The sequence below is a fragment of the Balaenoptera acutorostrata genome, chromosome 1, assembly GCF_949987535.1.
Source record: "Balaenoptera acutorostrata chromosome 1, mBalAcu1.1, whole genome shotgun sequence".
Taxonomy (NCBI): domain Eukaryota; kingdom Metazoa; phylum Chordata; class Mammalia; order Artiodactyla; family Balaenopteridae; genus Balaenoptera; species Balaenoptera acutorostrata.
In genome coordinates this window covers 48,145,335-48,163,562 of record NC_080064.1, presented here as the reverse complement: position 1 = coordinate 48,163,562, position 18,228 = coordinate 48,145,335, and the positions used below count along the sequence as shown (strand labels likewise).

General features: G+C 41.5%; 1 protein-coding gene across 1 annotated transcript in view; it reads left to right on the top strand.

The window, feature by feature from the left end:
* Positions 1-7,759: 7,759 nt before the first annotated feature.
* Positions 7,760-18,228, top strand: part of PLPP3 (phospholipid phosphatase 3) — an 85,588-nt gene continuing 75,119 nt past the window's right edge. The window contains exon 1 of the mRNA XM_007164382.3: positions 7,760-8,457. Coding sequence (XP_007164444.1) covers positions 8,319-8,457 — 139 coding nt within the window. The 5' untranslated portion in view covers positions 7,760-8,318. The remainder of the gene's footprint in view (positions 8,458-18,228) is intronic.

Genomic DNA, 18,228 nt, shown 5'->3' with positions numbered 1-18,228 from the left:
CGTTCGTGTGTGCCATCCCAGCTGGTCATTCATTCATTCACTCACTTGTTTGATTATTTAGTAATTCAATTAGTTACTAAGTTGACTATCTACTAATTCAAAAATATTTGCTAAGTGCCAGGCGCTAAGGAGACACAAGGTGAAAAAAGACAAAAGTTCTTATTCTAATAGAGTTTGCAGTCTGGTGGAGGAAGACAGGAAAGAAACAAACAAGTAAGATGCATAAATTCTATGGAGAAAAATAAATTAATGGCGTCAGGAGAGATGTGGACATGGTGAATAAAGGGCTGAAGGAGGGGAACATTACAACAGAGGGAACATTCAGTGCAAAGGTCCCGCATCTTCCTGTCTCTACCCTCTGTATCCCATTTCCCCACCCTCTAACATTTAAAGAAAGAAAGAAAAGTTTTTGTGGGACTGAAGAAAATAATATACTCAGTAACTCAAGGTATTAGTTTCTTAGGGCTTCTGCATGTCAATTTCTTTTTTTCAACATTATGCCTGAGAGATTCATCCATGTTCCTCTGTGTAGATGCAGGTCATTCTTTTTCACTGCTGCATAGTATTCCACTGTATGATATATCCTAATTTATTTAGTCATTCTATTTTTGATTGGCATTTGTGTTGCTTCTGTTTGTGAGCTATCGTGAATAAAGTTGCTTTGAACCTTCTTGTACAAGTCTTTTGATAGACATATGCCTTTATCTTTGTTGGGCACATCCATAGGAGTGGGACTGCTGGGTCACAGGATATGCATATGTTCAATTTTCGTAGATATTACCAAAGAATTTTTCAAAGCAACTATACCAGTTTTCACTCCTGTTGGTCCACATCCTCACCAGCACTTGATATTGTCAGGAGTTTTAATTGTAGCCATTCTGATAGATATACAGTGCTTTTAATTTGCATTTCCCTAATGTCTAATTATGTTGAGCACCTTGTCCTACGCTTATTGGTCATTCATATATCCTCTTTCGTGAAGTGCCTATTCAAGACTTGCCCCTCTCCCCCGAACCTTTAAAAATTTGGGGGGTTGTCTGTATTTTTGATTGATTTGTAGTTCCTTATACATTCTGGATATAAATTCTGTTTGCAGATATACATCTTTTCCTAATCTGTCCTAATTGTCTTTTCACTTTCTTGCTTGTGTATTTTGGCTGTCATCAAACTTTTTCCGTAAAGGGCCAGAAAGAAAATATTTTAGACTTTGTAGACCATGTGATCTCTGTTGCAACTACTCAACTATGCCTTTGTGGAACAAAAGCAGCTGTAGGGCTTCCCTGGTGGCGCAGTGGTTGGGAGTCCGCCTGCCAATGCAGGGGACACGGGTTCGAGCCCTGGTCTGGGAAGATCCCACATGCCGCGGAGCGGCTGGGCCCGTGAGCCACAATTACTGAGCCTGCACGTCTGGAGCCTGTGCTCCGCAGCAGGAGAGGCTGCGATAGTGAGAGGCCCGCGCACTGCGATGAAGAGTGGCCCCCGCTTGCCGCAACTAGAGAAAGCCCTCGCACAGAAACGAAGACCCAACACAGCCATAAATAAATAAATAAATAAAAATTAAAAAAAAAAAAAAGCAGCTGTAGATAGCCATACAATTAAATGAATAAGCATGGCTGCGTTCCAATAAAACTTTATTTATGGGCACCAAAATTTTGCATTTCATATACATTTCACATATCATGAAATATTATTCTTCTTTAGAGTTTTTTCAACCATGTGAAAACGTAAAAACCATTTTGAGCTCACAGGCTGTACAAAGACGTGTAGTGGGCTGAATTTAACCTACAGGCCATAGTTCAGTGACCTCGGATGTATTTCATAAATATAAGTTCTTAATTTTAAAATATTCCAATTTGTATCTCTTCTTTTGTCATTATTGGTTTTTATTCCCATATAGGAAATCTTTGCCTACCCCACAGTCGTGAATAGGTTCTCCTTTGTTCAATTCTAAAAGCTGTATTTTATCATTCATGTTTATATCAATGATCCTTCTGGAATTAAGTTTTATGAATGGTTTAACTCTTTTGTTTCTATGTACTCAAGTTATTACATGTCTTTTCCAGCCTTATTATGCAGCCCTGCCTTATCTGCTTTGTGAAACTTTCCCTGATGGCCCTATGTGGAACTTATAACTCTCTGCTAGCCTTTTATTCAACAACTACTTTTTGACGACTATTAAGTACCATGCTAGGCACAAAGGTTTGGCTTTTGTCTGAAGAGTACAGGCTTTTGAAGAAACCAATTAAGTCTTTATAATACAATGTGATGAGAGTCAGGATAACATTGCAAGTATTTGGTTATGTTTTTCTCCTACTAAAAATGAGTCATTTGAGGAAAGGGACCATAAGCTTTTCATTTGATTATCTCTAGCATCTAGCATGAATTCTAGTGTAGAACAGGTGCTCATGAAAATGTGTGAGTGATTAAACGAATGAATAAACACCCGTATATATACAGTGAATAAATACACACATAATGTATGTGAATAGGTATACAGAATATGTATACATATGAATTCAGTAAATGCACATAAACGTATATGTATGTGTATACCCACACACAAACACAAAACTGTTCACATCTTCTACCCTTCTTCCCAGACACACACAGCTAAAGTGCCACTTGGGGAAACCACTGATCTTTCCCTTGTGTACCTTAGACAGAGGACAAATTTATTCAGTGTGAATTAATGATTAAAGTCTCAATGGCTCTTTTATCAGACGGCCCAGGTTCAAATCCAGGCTTTACCACTTAGTAACCTCATAACCTTAGACTAGTTTCTTAACTTCCCTGTGCCCCAGTAACCTTATCTGTAAAATGGGGAAACCTTCCTCATAGAGTTGTTTAATGCGTCCATACATATGAGATAATTAGAGACCTAATTATCGGTCCTCAATGAGGACAGTAATTCTTGTCTGCTTTGTTCATTGCCATATCCCTAGCTCCTAAAATTGTTTGGTACATATCAGATACTCAATATATACCTGTCACATGAATGATAAGTACTGGATCAGGAAAATATCAAAAACTCTGGGCTATTATTATTTCACATATGATATAAAAATTCTGAATTCCCATTACAACCATTCCCCATCCCCCGACTATGACAATTTTCACTTTGGGAGTCCTAGCATTTTTCTACAATGACACAAGGTGGCAGCATCGGTCTCCTTTTGAGTTATCAGCCATGCTCCAGTTTTACCCATTCTGGAGACAAACTGCCACATCTTTATTTGCAAGTTCCTCTGTCCATTCTAGATTGCTTTTTTTTTTTTTTTTTTAAATTTAATGAACAGCATTCACTCTTTGAATTATCATAAAGTTAGCTCTTAACTGCTATAATTTCTAGCTAAAGATGACTGCTTGTAGAAAGGTAAACATATTGACATGAATTGAGGCTGCTGTACAGTAATACTACTGTTTTGTGTTCTCAAACTCCATTTTTGTAACAAATAACTGCTTGACAAACAATGAACCCAATCTTGCTTTTCAGTGACACAAGGTGCAACAATGTTGTTCCTTTCCAAGTCTATAAGAAAATACAAAACAACATAAAACTTCTCCATCTTTTTAGTAAAGACGCGAGGCTAATTCTGCAGTCCCTCTAAATTACTCTGTGAAATCATGGTTGAGCAGCAGAAATTTCTGAGCACCTTTGAGGATGTAAAGAAAAGAATTTTAGTTTAGAAATTAAGAGATCTGGCATTCTAGTCCTTCAGGAATCTCCTTACCTCCAATTTTAAGCAAATCTCTTATCTTTCAAAAATTCAGTACCTTCATTTCTAAAACAAAGATAATAATCTCTGCCTTATCTACCTGAAATGAGATCAGTGAATGTAAATGCCTTATAAACTGTGAAGGGTTCTATTTTACTCCGCATGAGCTAATGTTAGAATCATTTCCATTTTACCTTCGATGAAAACCATTTCTATCCAGTTAAATGGGCTTGCCTCAGTTTTGTCATCTATAAAATGGGCTAATGATAGCACCCCCCCCACCTACTTCAGTGAACTGTAAGAATAAAATAATAGGTGTGAAAGTGCCTTTAAAATGAAAGTACTCCCACTTGTACAAGATTATTAGTTTAAGCAAATAGCTTTTCTTGAGTTTCACAAACAATCCTGAAGAAAATAATGTGTAACTAAATTGTCTAAAAGAAATAAACTTCTTTGATTCAATACCTTCAGAATTCTCAAGAAATTGCACATTTCAAAAAAAGATAGATATAGAGATGCTGAAGGTGTTTTTTCATCTAGGGAAAACTGAATAAAATTAAATGGTACATTCAGAGTTAGTACTGGATAAACACCTTTTAAGATCTCTGCCACATCTTTATTTGCAACCTAGGCAGTCTGATACAAGAACCACCAAGACTTTAATCCTTAATCTATACTGAATAACTTTTAATATCTGTGTTTAAAACAGGTATATTGTAGAAATAAAGTGCTCATTTAAAATATTAACATTCAATTAACATTTGTCAACTACCTATTGTGTACTAGGTATTTTCAAATGTATTATTTCATTATTAATGTTTTAGTCCCCAGAACCAGAGAAAAATGTTAGTCCCATTTAAAAGTTGAGGAAATTCAGGTTCAGAGAGGTTGTTGAGCATATCTCAGATCAAACAGCACATCAAGATGTTCGGACCTCAAAGCTTCTGTTCCTTCCTGCCTTTTCTCCAGAGTGTTACTCTGGAGGCCTCTATTTAGTCCAGTGGGAGCACTCGTGATATTGAATCCAACACTTAGAGGAGCAAGCCAACAAGTTTTGTTTAGTAAAGACCAGAGATGGAATGTAACACTTTTAAAGAACTTGGATAAATGGGTACTTGTTAGCTAAAACTTAGCTTTCTTTAAGTGAATTTCAATGGCTTGGGAAGTTTGGGCTCTGACCTTTTGACTACACAATTTTATGTAAAGGAACTCAGTTACCTTTCCCTTAAGTATTTCCAGAGCCAATTCATGCCTTTTCAAAAAGTAAAAAAATGATTAATTATTAAATGTTAGGGGTTAAAAAGAGAGAGAAATAAAATTATGAGGTAACGAGAGATCTTAGAAATGAAGGCCACTTAAATCTCTTGGGAGGTATCAGTTATTTAAGAATGATGTACCTGTGTTGCCACACATAATAAGTTAATCTTAAAAAGGCATTTATCCCCGCTGATGTTATAGTTTCTATGCAGACTAGTTTAGTGAACTGGATGTCATTTTCAGGTGTGCATTCTGGTGGGCTATGTTTACCAGGAATTTAGATTATGTAATTACTTTGAAATGACACCATTCTAAACTATCCAGTCTGTTCTGTTGCATTTTACTTGCTAATTGGACTCTTCAATTTTAGGATTTAAAGCAAAGAGGCCTTCAGATGTATCTGGGGAGACTGCTTTATTTCCTGGTACATAAAGAATGATATTGACACTATATTTATGACGAGTTCAAATCCATTTTAATGAGTATCTGTAGTGTTCTGTTCCCTTGAAGAGTTATCCAAATGTAATAATTGTTTGCACCCAACGACATGCATCAATTAACACTATGATCTTTTTGTTATGAAAAAAAATAGCCCTCAGAGCCTTGTAAATGGAAATATAAAGCTCTTATTTAAACATCCATTTATTTTCCCTTTTATTCGCTCCTGGAATAACAGATTTTTATCTTTCTTAATAAGTAGTTGAATTTAATCCAGGGAACCTTGAAGCCAAAAAGGTTCCTAGTATTCAATCTAGTGCCAGCTGAAGTTTACCATCAATCTTACCCAGTAACTTTAAAGAGCCCAGCAGTGACTGCTGAGTTATAATACCATTTAGCTACAGTAAAAGTCTGGCTTTTAAAAATGTCTGTTCTTAAATTAATAAAAGTCATTTCACAGAGAAGGAAAAACAGACAGGAAATGTAAAGGGAGGTGACTATAAAATTCAAATAAGAACAGAAGACTCTACAGTGGAATATTAGTGGCTGTCAGTGGCACAGATGCCCTAGGACTTTTGAAACTCAAAGGAGGGAAAGATCAGAGTGGGCTGCTGAAGTTTCAGGGGTTTGCTCTTACTTTTCGTTTGGGATTCCAAAGATGTGGCTTGGTGACTTAGAACTTCAAGGATGATTATCATAACAAGGAGCGTTGAGTGGGCAAGGGAAGACACCAGGATCCCAGAATTCCTTTCAGAATGTCAGTAATGGTGAAATCGGTTTTGTATTGTTTCTGCTATTTTAACATGTCAAGTGAAGGTATTTCTCACGGTAAAGCCGTCTAAGGAATTTGTTCTTCTAGTTTCCCTGGGTTTTACTTGCTGCTCTTTGATTGAGAATGCTGTGTATGATCTGCAGCTAGATACCCCAGCTCCAAAACTGTCTCAGAGATTCAATTACTCTTGCTTCCAGAAGACAGCGATTTTGCCTTTCTTTGCCAGCCCAATTGTTGCTGTGCAGTCTGGACTTAAGCTTAATTCTGCAGGCGTCAGACTCTGTGCGAGGTACCTGGGAGATGCTTTGGAGCTGATAAACTGTAGAGCGGACTAGCCTTTACTAAGTATAACGCCAAATCAGACTGTGATGAGTGCCACCAGAGTGTTATAAATAAAGCGTTGAAAGTGAAGTTAATTCTGTCTAGAGATCAAGAAAGGCCTCAGAGAGAAGGTGACATTTCAGAGTACCCTAAAGCAAGAGAAGCATTTTGGTAGTTAGAGGAGGGATGGATGTGCATTACAGGCAGAGGGAAAAGGACGACGGGGTGTGGAGTGGGAAAGGACTATTGGAGAAAGGTCAAGTGGCTGCTGGTGGCTGGATATAGGGTTACTGAACCCCATAACAAGTCAGGATAAAAAAAGAACGTGAACAATATAACATATAAAAAAGCTACAACGATTTCTATTTCTGGATGTACAAAAAGAGACATCTGGAAGAAATGCCTATTTATTGTACTGTGTGCCCAGTTTTCTGCTAGGCACTACAGAAGATAGAAGGAAAGGCCCTTGCCTTGGAAATGATTATAGTCTACCTGGAAGAAAAATTAATTCACATAAAATAATTAATTTAAAAGCATATGACAGCCTCTAAGGCAAAGCATTAGATTGCCCCAAAAACTACCCCCCGTAGTTGTACAAGCAGGCTGGGGGCCAGCTGAACTAGCAGGGGGTTGTAGGGATTGGGACTCGTTCACCCTGGAAACAGGAGTAAAAGTCATAGTTAACACCTATCTATCTGGCACTGTTGTAGGCGCTTATATGGGTTAGCTATTTAAGTCTTCACAATTACTCTATTTAGGAGAAACAGTTATTATCTCCAGTTTACGTATGGGGAAACCAAGGCACAGAGCCATGGCCAAGATTCCAGTCCACAGGGTCTAGCTCCAGAGTTGTGCAGTCCTTCTCCTGTTCGTATCCTCAGAATCTACCCCAGTACCCGGTGCTGGGTGTTAAGATCTTTCAAAAAAAATTTTTTTGAGTATTTTCGGGATAATATGATTCAAATCAAAATGAAGACTTCAAAGGCCCAAATGTGTCAGGGAGGAGAAATGCTTTTGAGCTGCACAGCCTCAACTTTTGCCTGACCCAAGGCCGGCAAGAAAATGTTTCTTTTTATTCTTTTACTTATTTATTTATTTTTCCTTTTGTGACACTTTAGTGTTTCTGAACGCTAGGGGCTCCCGGATTCTCTGGTTTGAGAGTAACTTTTCCTTTTAGGATTTTTTTTTTTTTTTTGGAAAGGGGTGGGGGAAAATGTGGCCTTAATTATCCTACGTCTTCGGCTGCTTAAGGAAGGGGCTGTGCTTTCGGAATCTCTTCTGAGCCAAGTAAGGAGGTCCCTCTCTCTTTTTAAAGGACCTCTTGAAATAAAACTGCCGAAAACAAATCCAGGCGATCACAGCGGCAGCTGCGGCGGCAGCGGCAGCAGCGAGGAGGAGGAGGAGGAGGAAAGTTGGAGTTGCGGCAGCGCTTCGGCGTGGCTGGGCTCCGCGCAGCTGGACTCCGCGCAGCTCCCATTCATTAAGCAATCAGCCGCGGAGGAAGGTGGTCAAGCGCCCGCGCTGCCCGCTCGCTGCTTTGCACACAGACACCGGAGTCCCGCGCGTCCGGAGCAGCGCGGCGCTGCAGAAGTTTCTGCTCGGGAGTTGGCTCTCTCCCCACTGGACTTTCGAACGATTCGGGGTTGAGGCAGGAAAAGCAGAGGAGCCCCAGGGGAGCAGAAAGCACCACCGCCTGCCGTTGGAAGCGGGCAGCGGGGCCGCACTCTCCCGCCGCGCCCCGAGCAGCCTCGGCCGGGAGGCGACCCGGGCGTCTGGGTGTGTGACTGCTGTCGCGGGGCGTCTTGACCAGCGCCATGCAAAACTACAAGTACGACAAGGCGATCGTCGCGGAGAGCAAGAACGGCGGCAGCCCGGCGCTCAACAACAACCCGAGGAAGGGCGGCAGCAAGCGGGTGCTGCTCATCTGCCTGGACCTCTTCTGCCTCTTCATGGGTGAGCCCAGCCCCGCTGTCCCTCCGGCCCTCGGCGCCCGGCGCGCGTCCCAGCCCGACCGGGGCTACGCGCCGGGCCGCGTCTCCCGGCTGCGCCGCGCAGTCCGCTCCGGGGGCCGCCCGCAGGCTTCTCGCGGAGCCTTCGCGCCGCTCCCGTCCCCCGGGTCCCCGCCCTCCCCGTTCCCGCCGCCTCCCCGGCCTGTAAAGGAGTGTCGGGAGCGCTGTAGGCTTTCGCGGGCCACTTGGACACCGAATCCTAAAAGCCGATCTCCGGTTGGAAGCCCGGCCAGAGTCCCACGAAAAGGCGTGGGCTCGGCCTGTTAGGATAGGGGAAATCGGTGGAACCAGGACCCGGAGCCGGCGTAGAGCTGGTTGCCCCCCATCCAAGTAAGATGGATCTCCTGGAGCGCTGGGCTCCCGCCTGGAGAGCGCTGCCTTCCCCCGGCCGAATGTAAACATCCAGCCCTTCCGCCGGGGCTGCCTGGGCCTTTTCACTTGCCGCTATCCTGAACGCCCCCCGGGGGTTGGGAGGGTGCTCTCGAGGGGCGTGATGCGGGGTACCGATCCAGCAGTCACTTTTTAGGCGCCTACTGTGTGCCAGGGAGTACTGCCTCTCCCTGACTCGGTGCAACACGGGCGAGGAGGTCCATTTCACCGATGAGGCAACTGAGGCACTGGGAAAGCTAGCCACGGTCCATGCATCGGGACCATAATTAATTGCACTCCCAGAAAGCTGAGGCTGTAGCCCGCTTCTGTTTTCCAAACTAGTTGGAAGCCACAGCTGGAAGAGCAGGAGTAAATGGAATGGAGTGGGAGGGTAAGGAGGCTTTATGAACTCGCCCCCGGGGCAGGGGGTGGCTATTGACAAGAATCTACAGGAGTTCCAAGATTGAAGTCAGTGTAGATTTTTTTTTTTTTTAAGCGAATCATGGTGTTATGGGAAGCGTGCAGGACTTGTCATCAGGACACCACCACTCTGCCACTTGCTGGGGGTGCCACCTAACTGCTTCCCTGGCCTCAGTTTCCTCATCAGTTGAGTGAGTGGGTTGAACTAGATGCTCTCTGAGGCCCCTTCCTGCATTAAGAACTCGGATTTGGTCCAGGAGCTGTTCTGCCAACTCTGCTAACTGAAGAAACATCTGTGTTCCCTGTTCAGTTCCCTTAAAATAGAACTCCTGCACGGAAGCTCAAGTCCCCTTTGAAATGGATTTGTCCATGCAGAGTGTGCAAACCAGAGACTTCTTGGGCTGGAGTCCAATGACCCTGTGTTCATGACTCTGTAGCAGGATCTTTACTGAGGTCCATCTGTCCTTGGCTTGACTGTCCATAGCTAATTTTGAGAGTCAGAGAAAGAAGGGACTCTTGGAGTTTAAATATAAGAATGGCCCCCTTTAGATATGCAGAGACAGCTGAAGATCAAATTGTGCTCTGCGGAAGGGAAGAAAGGTGACTGTAGTTCAGGTGGCAAATCCCATTCCCACCTCTTCGTATCAATTCAGCATTAAGATGTTATGTAAAGGAATTGTCACTGGGGGGCCTACCTTCCTGAAGGCCACTGGCTTATTATGCACAGTGGGGAGATGAGTACTTAAAGTCTCCTTGCCAAGCTATTGAATTTTTAAGAGACCTTCCCTGGTCCGGGGGAGTACCAGGAACACAAACACATTGAAGCTGTTTGCTGTAAACTTGTCTGGGGCTTCCCAGTGTTCACTGCTGTGTTTTGTTCCCTGGTGGTAGGGTGAATTCTTTCTAGACTGTCTGTTCCCTGTACCCTCCTACCTCCTACTTGGTGATTAGGAAAGCAGAGCTAGAACACACTTGACAGCCTTCGGACAGTTTTATTGTACTCCCCTCCTCTTTCCACTCTTCTGATTTCAGAAGGCAGTCCCACGAGATGGTGTATCTTATCAAAGGAAAGAGTGTGAAGGAATTTGCAAAAAGACACACCTATCAGCTATAGTTTAGTGGGGGACACAGAAATCCCAAGATACTGTTGTGCATTGAAGGTGTTAAGTAAGGTGTATGTTTGCACATTTCAGCTCTTCATCTGCCCCAACTCTCCCTTGTGTCCCCTCCAAAGCTAGTATTCTATACCTAGCTGTTTGTTAAGTTTACTCACTATTGGCCTCTTCGAGCAAATGATTTTTGTTTACTGAAAAAAAGAAAAGTTAATAAGATACCAGGACCTTGTATTTTACCATAAGGAGCACATAGCTCTCCGTTTTAAGGTATGTGCCTTGCCATTAACATAATGTCAACCAAGTCATTTTCAAAGTGTCTCCCCTATGCATAGGCCAAATTACAATATCACTAATTTAATGCCTCTCGACCACCCTTAATAGGAGACACTGTAAGGTAAACATTTACTTGAGAAATTTATGCAGGAGAACTCTATTTGGCTTCTAAAAGAAAATTATTAACACAACATGTGATTTTAATATTCCACACATCACAGTCCTAAAAAATTGTTTCTACTTGGTTCACTTTTTGCCTGGGACTGTCAGTATGATTTAATTTTTATATAGTGTATTGATCATATGGTCTGGATTACAAGGCCCTAATATATGAAAAAGGGAGACATTTTTCTGTTTATTCTCTCACAGGAATATATACCAAGCTTCCTCTCCTTGTGTCTGGAAAAAATAAAAGCTGATGTGCAATATACATGTTATGTAAGTGGAAATATGCAAGCAGTTTAACTTGTTTCACATACCTTTTTGGAATGTTAAATTCTTGGTGAAAAAACAGAAGTCCACTCTCCTTTGAGGACCAAAGGAATCTGGTGGCAGAGAATCACCAATGGGAGTTTATGTCTCAGAAAATAGCTATCTTTGCAGATTATTGCTTTTAAATAAACACAGTTATGAATCTTTGCATAGTAGTTTTTCTGAAATCGATTTTGTTTTCCTTTCAGTTGCATAAAAGTATGGCCTTCTGTTTTTTTATGCACTCCTTCTGTTCTACCAGGTTACAAGAGAGCAGCAGACAATATTCCCAGGCAAAGAGGAAGGAGCATCTACTGTCTTTCTAAGCTCTGTTAGCCTCTTTTTCAGATGCATTAGTTTAAGTACGTTTCACTTCAACTCTGATGAAGAGATTGTCTCCATTTTATAGATGAGAAAACTGAGATTCACACTGAAGTCAATTTGAGTTGATCTCTAATCCTCAGTGAGCATGACTGGAGTCCATCCCCCTTTTCTTCCCTCATCTGAAGAACCCTGAAACTCAGATCATTAGAAAATTCTAAAGCTCGGTTTGCAGAAAGTCCTGCCTCTCCACATTTTCCAGTTAGTCATTTACACCAAAGCAGATGGATAAAGGTGGTTCAACTCTTCTGCTCAGTGATACGGTCTCGTCGCCCCAAGGTATCGTTTTGATTTGGGGTTGTTCTAACACTAAGTAATTCCCAAATTTTGAGGGCGCCTTTTTACCCCATGAGACAGTGGTTCAGAAGAAAGCACGAATGGCAGTGCACGGCTATAGCACAAATGCAGGGATTTGGTAAATCCATGTGCAGCTTCTCTGCTCTGTCCCCTGTCTCTTCCTTGTCCCCCTCCCCAGATATTTACTGAGTGCCTGCTTCCAACCCATGCATTTTGAGGGGTAGGCAGAGTTAGACAGGTCCAGCTTTTTGTCCTTGGGCTTTGTTCAAGGTCCTTCATCCTCTGAAGTCAGTTAGCCCATCTGCGAGGCAGTGATCAGAGTGGCCACTCCATTACATTGCTGTGAGGATCAGAGGAAATATTGGATGTGAAAGTTATTTGTCATCTCTCAAAACTTGGGCAAATGCAAGGAATTTATAACCCAGAGCCCTTGATGAAGGTTTTGTGGTTGTCTTTATATACTGTGTCTCAGAATCATAGGTAGATGAGACCATGAAATAAAAACTCAGTAATGATATTACAGTGAAGACCATAAAGCATCCACTTCCAAGAGGAGGTCACATTGGCCCAGTCAGTAAGTTGAAGACAGATGATTTTTATTCATTGTTGATCTAAACTTTAGCTGAGAAGGCAACCCCTAAAATTTAGCAGCGTTTTGAGCCATCTAATCTTCACAGTATACTCTGAGCCCTCTTTAGAAAAGGTTCGTTTGCTCAGAAAGACTGTTCCTCTTTTGGCTTTTGATACCGGAAGGTGGGGTAACTGAGCTTATGGTGGAGGTGGGAGACCTTTGAAGGAACAGATGCTTGGGCAGGTTTGGTATGAAAGGCTTAACTCCTGTGCCATTCCCTACCAGGAAACACAGTCAGTGAGGCAAAGAGAAAGAAGCTCAAATGGGTAAAAATAGAGAATTTGTTTGGCCAGCAACTATGTTATATAATTTAGTCATTCTAGAGTGTTTTTGGATGCTTCTTGATTTGCAGTTAAATGGCCGAGATAAAATTCTAAAACTGGTTCCATCTATGGGATAAATAAAATTATCATGTGTTATTATTAAACTCTTCACCTTTAATAGTGAGAGGGAGGCAGTGTGATGTAGTGAAGAGAACGGGAGACTTGGAGCCAGAAGTTCAGGTTCCAGGGCGGCTGATGCCACCAGTTAGTTGTGTGGTTGTGGCCAAGTTGATTTTATGGGTCTCAGTTTTTTCTATCAGTGAAATGACTGGTTGGGCGGAATGATATCTAATGTCAAAGGCTGCCATACGACATTCTGGGACAGATTTCTAGTAGAGAGGAATGACGCCTGGATTTATTGAATATCTACCTGGTACCTGGTACATGCGCTCTGCTTAGCTCTTGGTTGTCTCTTAGCTCAGGGAGTCATCCCAAGGATGAGGGCCTAGAAATAGGAGCTGTGGTCTTGTACCGCCACGTCGCTGTGTGACTTTGGGAACATTCCCTTGACTTTTGTGGGCCTTGGTTTCTTGATTATTATCACAGAGGGAAGGGATTAGATCATCTCTCAGACGTCTTCTAACACTAACGATTTTATGAGTCTGTGCTGATAGATAACTGTGATGTAGAAACACAGTCATTGCTTCTCATAGATTATTTATCATCAATTGAATTTTTATGTTTTTGTATCAAAGAAGTATTGCTGACAGTTAGCTTAAATTGGGGTTCATTCAGGAGGGAAAATGAGCACTGTCTTTTCCTCGAGTTCATCCAATATGCTGAGAAACTGGCTAGATTTTCCCTGGCCAGATGTGTCCTCTCATCTGCTTACTAAAATTTATAGGAATTACAAGCAAACAAGGAAGCAAGCCCAACAGGTGATTTTTCCCTTCTTTTTGTTACTCAGTGATTATATTCACTAAGTATGTGTTTTTAATAACCCAATAGGTTTTGATAACTTAATCTACCCTGTAAACCAGAGAATATAGAAACAGATTTTCATTAAGTAATGGGTGAACCTCCCAGCCAAGAAGCATCCTGCATGGGTTGAAATGTGGAGGGAGTCTCCTTTTCGTAGGTAAGCCCTGCTGACTCTTCCAGGATGGTTGAAAACCTTTATTGTCTGGATTGGCTAGTTTTTTTTGTTTTTCGTTTTTTTTTTCTCCTTAGTTCTTCCATCCCTTTCTCTTATACTTGAGATATACCACAGGGGTATAGCTGCCTTTGTGGGAGACTGTTAAAGCCAGAGTTGGTGGCCTTTTCCACTTTTAGCCCTTTTGACTTCCTGTCAATTTGAGATTCTTTCTTTCCCCCTTCCTGTGCAGTTGTTTGGGCTGGCAAACCCTGTTCATAGCATGATGCTAATGATACCATAGTTGAGGGCTTCTTCCCCGTGTAGGTAGTTATATTTATGCAGACACCCTGCCCTAGGTGTCATTTCAACCTGGTACACATTATCTGAGGAGTGATAATTTGGGGGATGCCTACTGTGTCAGCACTTCACCAACTCAGCTAATAAGGAGACCCATCTGGTGTGACATGCAGATGCTCAGGCTCCTTCCCGGGAGATTCAAATTCAGTAGGCTCTGGACCAGGGCCTAGGATTCTGTGTTTTATAAAAGCTTCTGGTGATTCTTATCAGGCCAATTTGAGAATAATTGTGTTGTTTAATAGCTAATGTCTTAAAGGCAGTTGAGGAAGGGCAGTTGGTTTATACAGAGGGATCGCATGTTCTGGCACTTTTTGAATTGTTAAGTTGTCTGTACTTTTCTTTCTGTTTGTGGCCAGTACACCTGTCTTTTCCAGTAAAGATATTCAAGATACCTAGACATTATCACACTAAGTGAAGTCAGACAGAGAAAGACAAATATCATATGATATCTCTCATATGTGAAATCTAATTTTAAAAAATGATATAAATGGGGCTTCCCTCGTGGCGCAGTGGTTGAGAATCTGCCTGCCAATGCAGGGGACACGGGTTCGAGCCCTGGTCTGGGAAGATCCCACATGCCGCGGAGCGGCTGGGCCCGTGAGCCACAATTACTGAGCCTGCACGTCTGGAGCCTGTGCTCCGCAGCAGGAGAGGCTGCGATAGTGAGAGGCCCGCGCACTGCGATGAAGAGTGGCCCCCGCTTGCCGCAACTAGAGAAAGCCCTCGCACAGAAACGAAGACCCAACACAGCCATAAATAAATAAATAAATAAATAAATAAATAAATAAAAATGTAAAATACTTAACTGCCAAGAAAGGTTAGTTGTTGTCTATAAAAAAAATGATATAAATGAACTTATTTACAAAACAGAAACAGACTTGCAGATATGGAAAACAAACTTATGGTTACCAAAGGGGAAACGTGGAGGGCAGGGATAAATCAGGAGCTTGGGATAACCATACACACACTACTGTATATAAGATAGATAACCAACAAGGACATACTGTATAGCATAGGGAACTCAACTCAATTATCTGTGATAACCTATATGAGAAAAGAATATAAAAAAGAATGAATATAGGTATATGTGTAACTGAAGCACTTTACACCTGAAACTAACACAACATTGTAAATCAACTATACTCCAATTAAAAGAAAAATATTTAAGATTGTTAGAATTCTTTCAAAAGGAAAAATTACCTCTGGGTGCTGGCCTGAAGGTCTGATTTTTAGTGCAAGGACTTGCTGGTGTCTCCTAACTGCTAAGAGGCTGGGATTTTTATTTATTTTTAAACTGAGTTCTCTGTAGTGTTGTAGGCCAAGTGACCACTTTGGATAAATGAAGTGTTAACTCTATACATATTTTCTTTTGAGATATTGAAGTTTGTATATGAGTAAACAGTGAAATGAATGAATTAGACTTCTAAAGAGAGCCTTTAAAAGATCAAAGTTAGCTTGGCAAAGTATTGTAGCAACAACGCAAGCTCTGGATTCACCCAGGTCTGGGTTTGAATCCTGACATAAAGTCATCTACACATGTGACTTGGGCAAAAATTATTTAACCTTTCAGGCCTCAGTTTCCTCATCTGTAAAATACAAAAGCAAACCTTGTGACACTCGTATATGGTGAAGCTCAGATGAGATCACAAATCTGAAAGCACTTCGAAGAGTTAAAAAGCACTAAATCATTATCGGGTATTACGTGGCTCTTATTATTCATAGTAATAGTAGAATTTTCCTTTCCTTCCCAGTGTTCTTACTCCTCGATGGTTCTATGAATTTAATTTTTTGGCAGCAAAGTTGCCTGAAATATATTAGGGGAAACAACTGTGAAGAGAATCCCAAGAAAAAAACCAGACAGAGGGAACACAAATGTTTTCTATTAGCCAGAGAAAAGCAGTGGCAGGTTTGGGAAAAGTCACAGTGCGGGAACCTCCGGAGTCTTTGGTGGTTACCTTCTTCCCCTCTGGAAGGGACGTGGCTAGATCATCTTAAGGGAAAGACAAATACACCTTTGTCGGGGAGGGAATTTGGACAAATGGCCTATTTTAGGGTCAACTCTTATATGTGTCTTTTGAAAGCCCAGAGGAAGAAAAAATAACTAAAAAGAGCAACACGATTGAAAATAATCAAAATGCTCATCATCCAGGGCACGCTCCATATCTCTTGAGGAAGGGAATAACTGTGGTAGTGAACATATTTATTGTTCAGGCCAACCATGTAATGTAGATATTAGATTCCTTTTAGAGAGGAGGAAACTGCAGTTCAGAGAAGTTAAGTAACTTGCACAACGGTGCCCAGCTGGTAAGTAGTCACTAAATTTTCCAGAACTCTTGTCAGCTTACCTTGCTGCCCACTTTTCAATGCAGTTAATGCAATGAAGACTCCCTCTTTTCTATTCCATTTCACTTATTTCCATTTTCTTGAGTCCAAGTATGTACAAATATGTTCTGCAGGGCCCGATATAAATAGTTGCAGAACAGCTTGGAGTGTGCTGACTGAGCCTCTCGGTGGACGTAATAAAGATAATTCCATCGGAGCAATTCTTTAGTGCCTAGATTCATGGATGCTTTAGAATTTGAAAGTCCCTTGGGGATTTCATTATCAACAATACCAAGTCATTTTTTATCTCAGTCAGAAAAATCGGCCTCTTTGAACAGAGGACAGGTGGGAGGTCCAAGGGGGAAGCCCAGGCTTTGGAGACAGATAGGTGGGAGTTTGCTTAGGGTTATTAGCTGTACGTGGTTAGGCAAGTTGTGACTGTCTCTGAGGCCTCAGTTTTCTCATTTGTAAAATGGGATAATATGTGTTGTGAAGTTGTGAGGCGATGCCTGGTATAGTGTATGGCGCTGTGCACTCACCAGCTGCTGTTGTCATTGTCACCACGTCCTAGTCAGTGCCCTTGATTCACATAGGAAGACTTGGATGCTTGGACTGGTTAGTAATTGTCTGGTGATAGTGAAAGGGCAGGACCTAGAACCAAGGTCTTGCCTTTATACCATTTTGCTTTTCTGGTGTGTACTTGTCAGTTTGAAACTTGATTATCATTTATGAGGTAGTTCTCCAGAGAGCCCTATTCTCATTTTTCTCTTTCCTGGGTCAATTAAAAGAGGAACAAGACAAACAGGTTTAACTTTTAACCCAAATCAGAGGGTGATAGGTTAGTGAGGGCAGAGACACATGGGGCAAATTTAAGGATTAGGCAGCTTTTTTGATATATCACTTTTCTTTCAACGGGCCCTTGTTCTAGAAGGTGCTTGTTACCAAAGATCACTGCTGACTGATTTGAACTTGGACAGACACCATCTTTTTCAAATGACGTGTCCCAGGAGAGAAGAAAGAGAAGCCCACCTTTTCGAAGTGTTTGTTTTTGACTGAGGAGGAAACTGAGTCTCAGATGAAATGATTTTCTCAAGGTCATGCATGAGCTGGTGTTCCCAACATTCAAAAGAAGGCTAGGTCAGTTTCTGAAACATCCTTGTGAAACTATTCTTCCTTTAGGTCCAAGTTAAATTATAAATTATGATGTGCATTAAAATTCCCAAATTTAAAACAAACCAAACCAAACAACACACATAAGATCCAGTTGGCAACTTATGAAAGGAACTTGATGATTTCTGTGTGCTTTGAGAGTATACGTTGCAATCACAGTATTGGTGGGAAGTGTGTTTTTGAGGTTTGTCACAAATTAACAAAATTATATGCTTAGAGAGTATTGCAGAGAAATGCAAATCAGTGTAAGCGCCTTGTCATAATAAGCAGTATGCTTTGGTTCCTGTTTATGTATCCCTAAAGCACATAATACACATGATTATATTGACACGAAGGAAGCTGTTCTCATTGATGGTTTCTTTATATCTGACCCCCAAATTAGCATCAATCAGTATAATTTCTAGAGAGCCTATTTAATTAAGTCTATGTTTGTACCTGTCTTTCATGTATGTCTTGTCTTCTGTAGTTGTTTCTTGAGCATCTACTATGTGCAACACACCTCAGTCCCTTC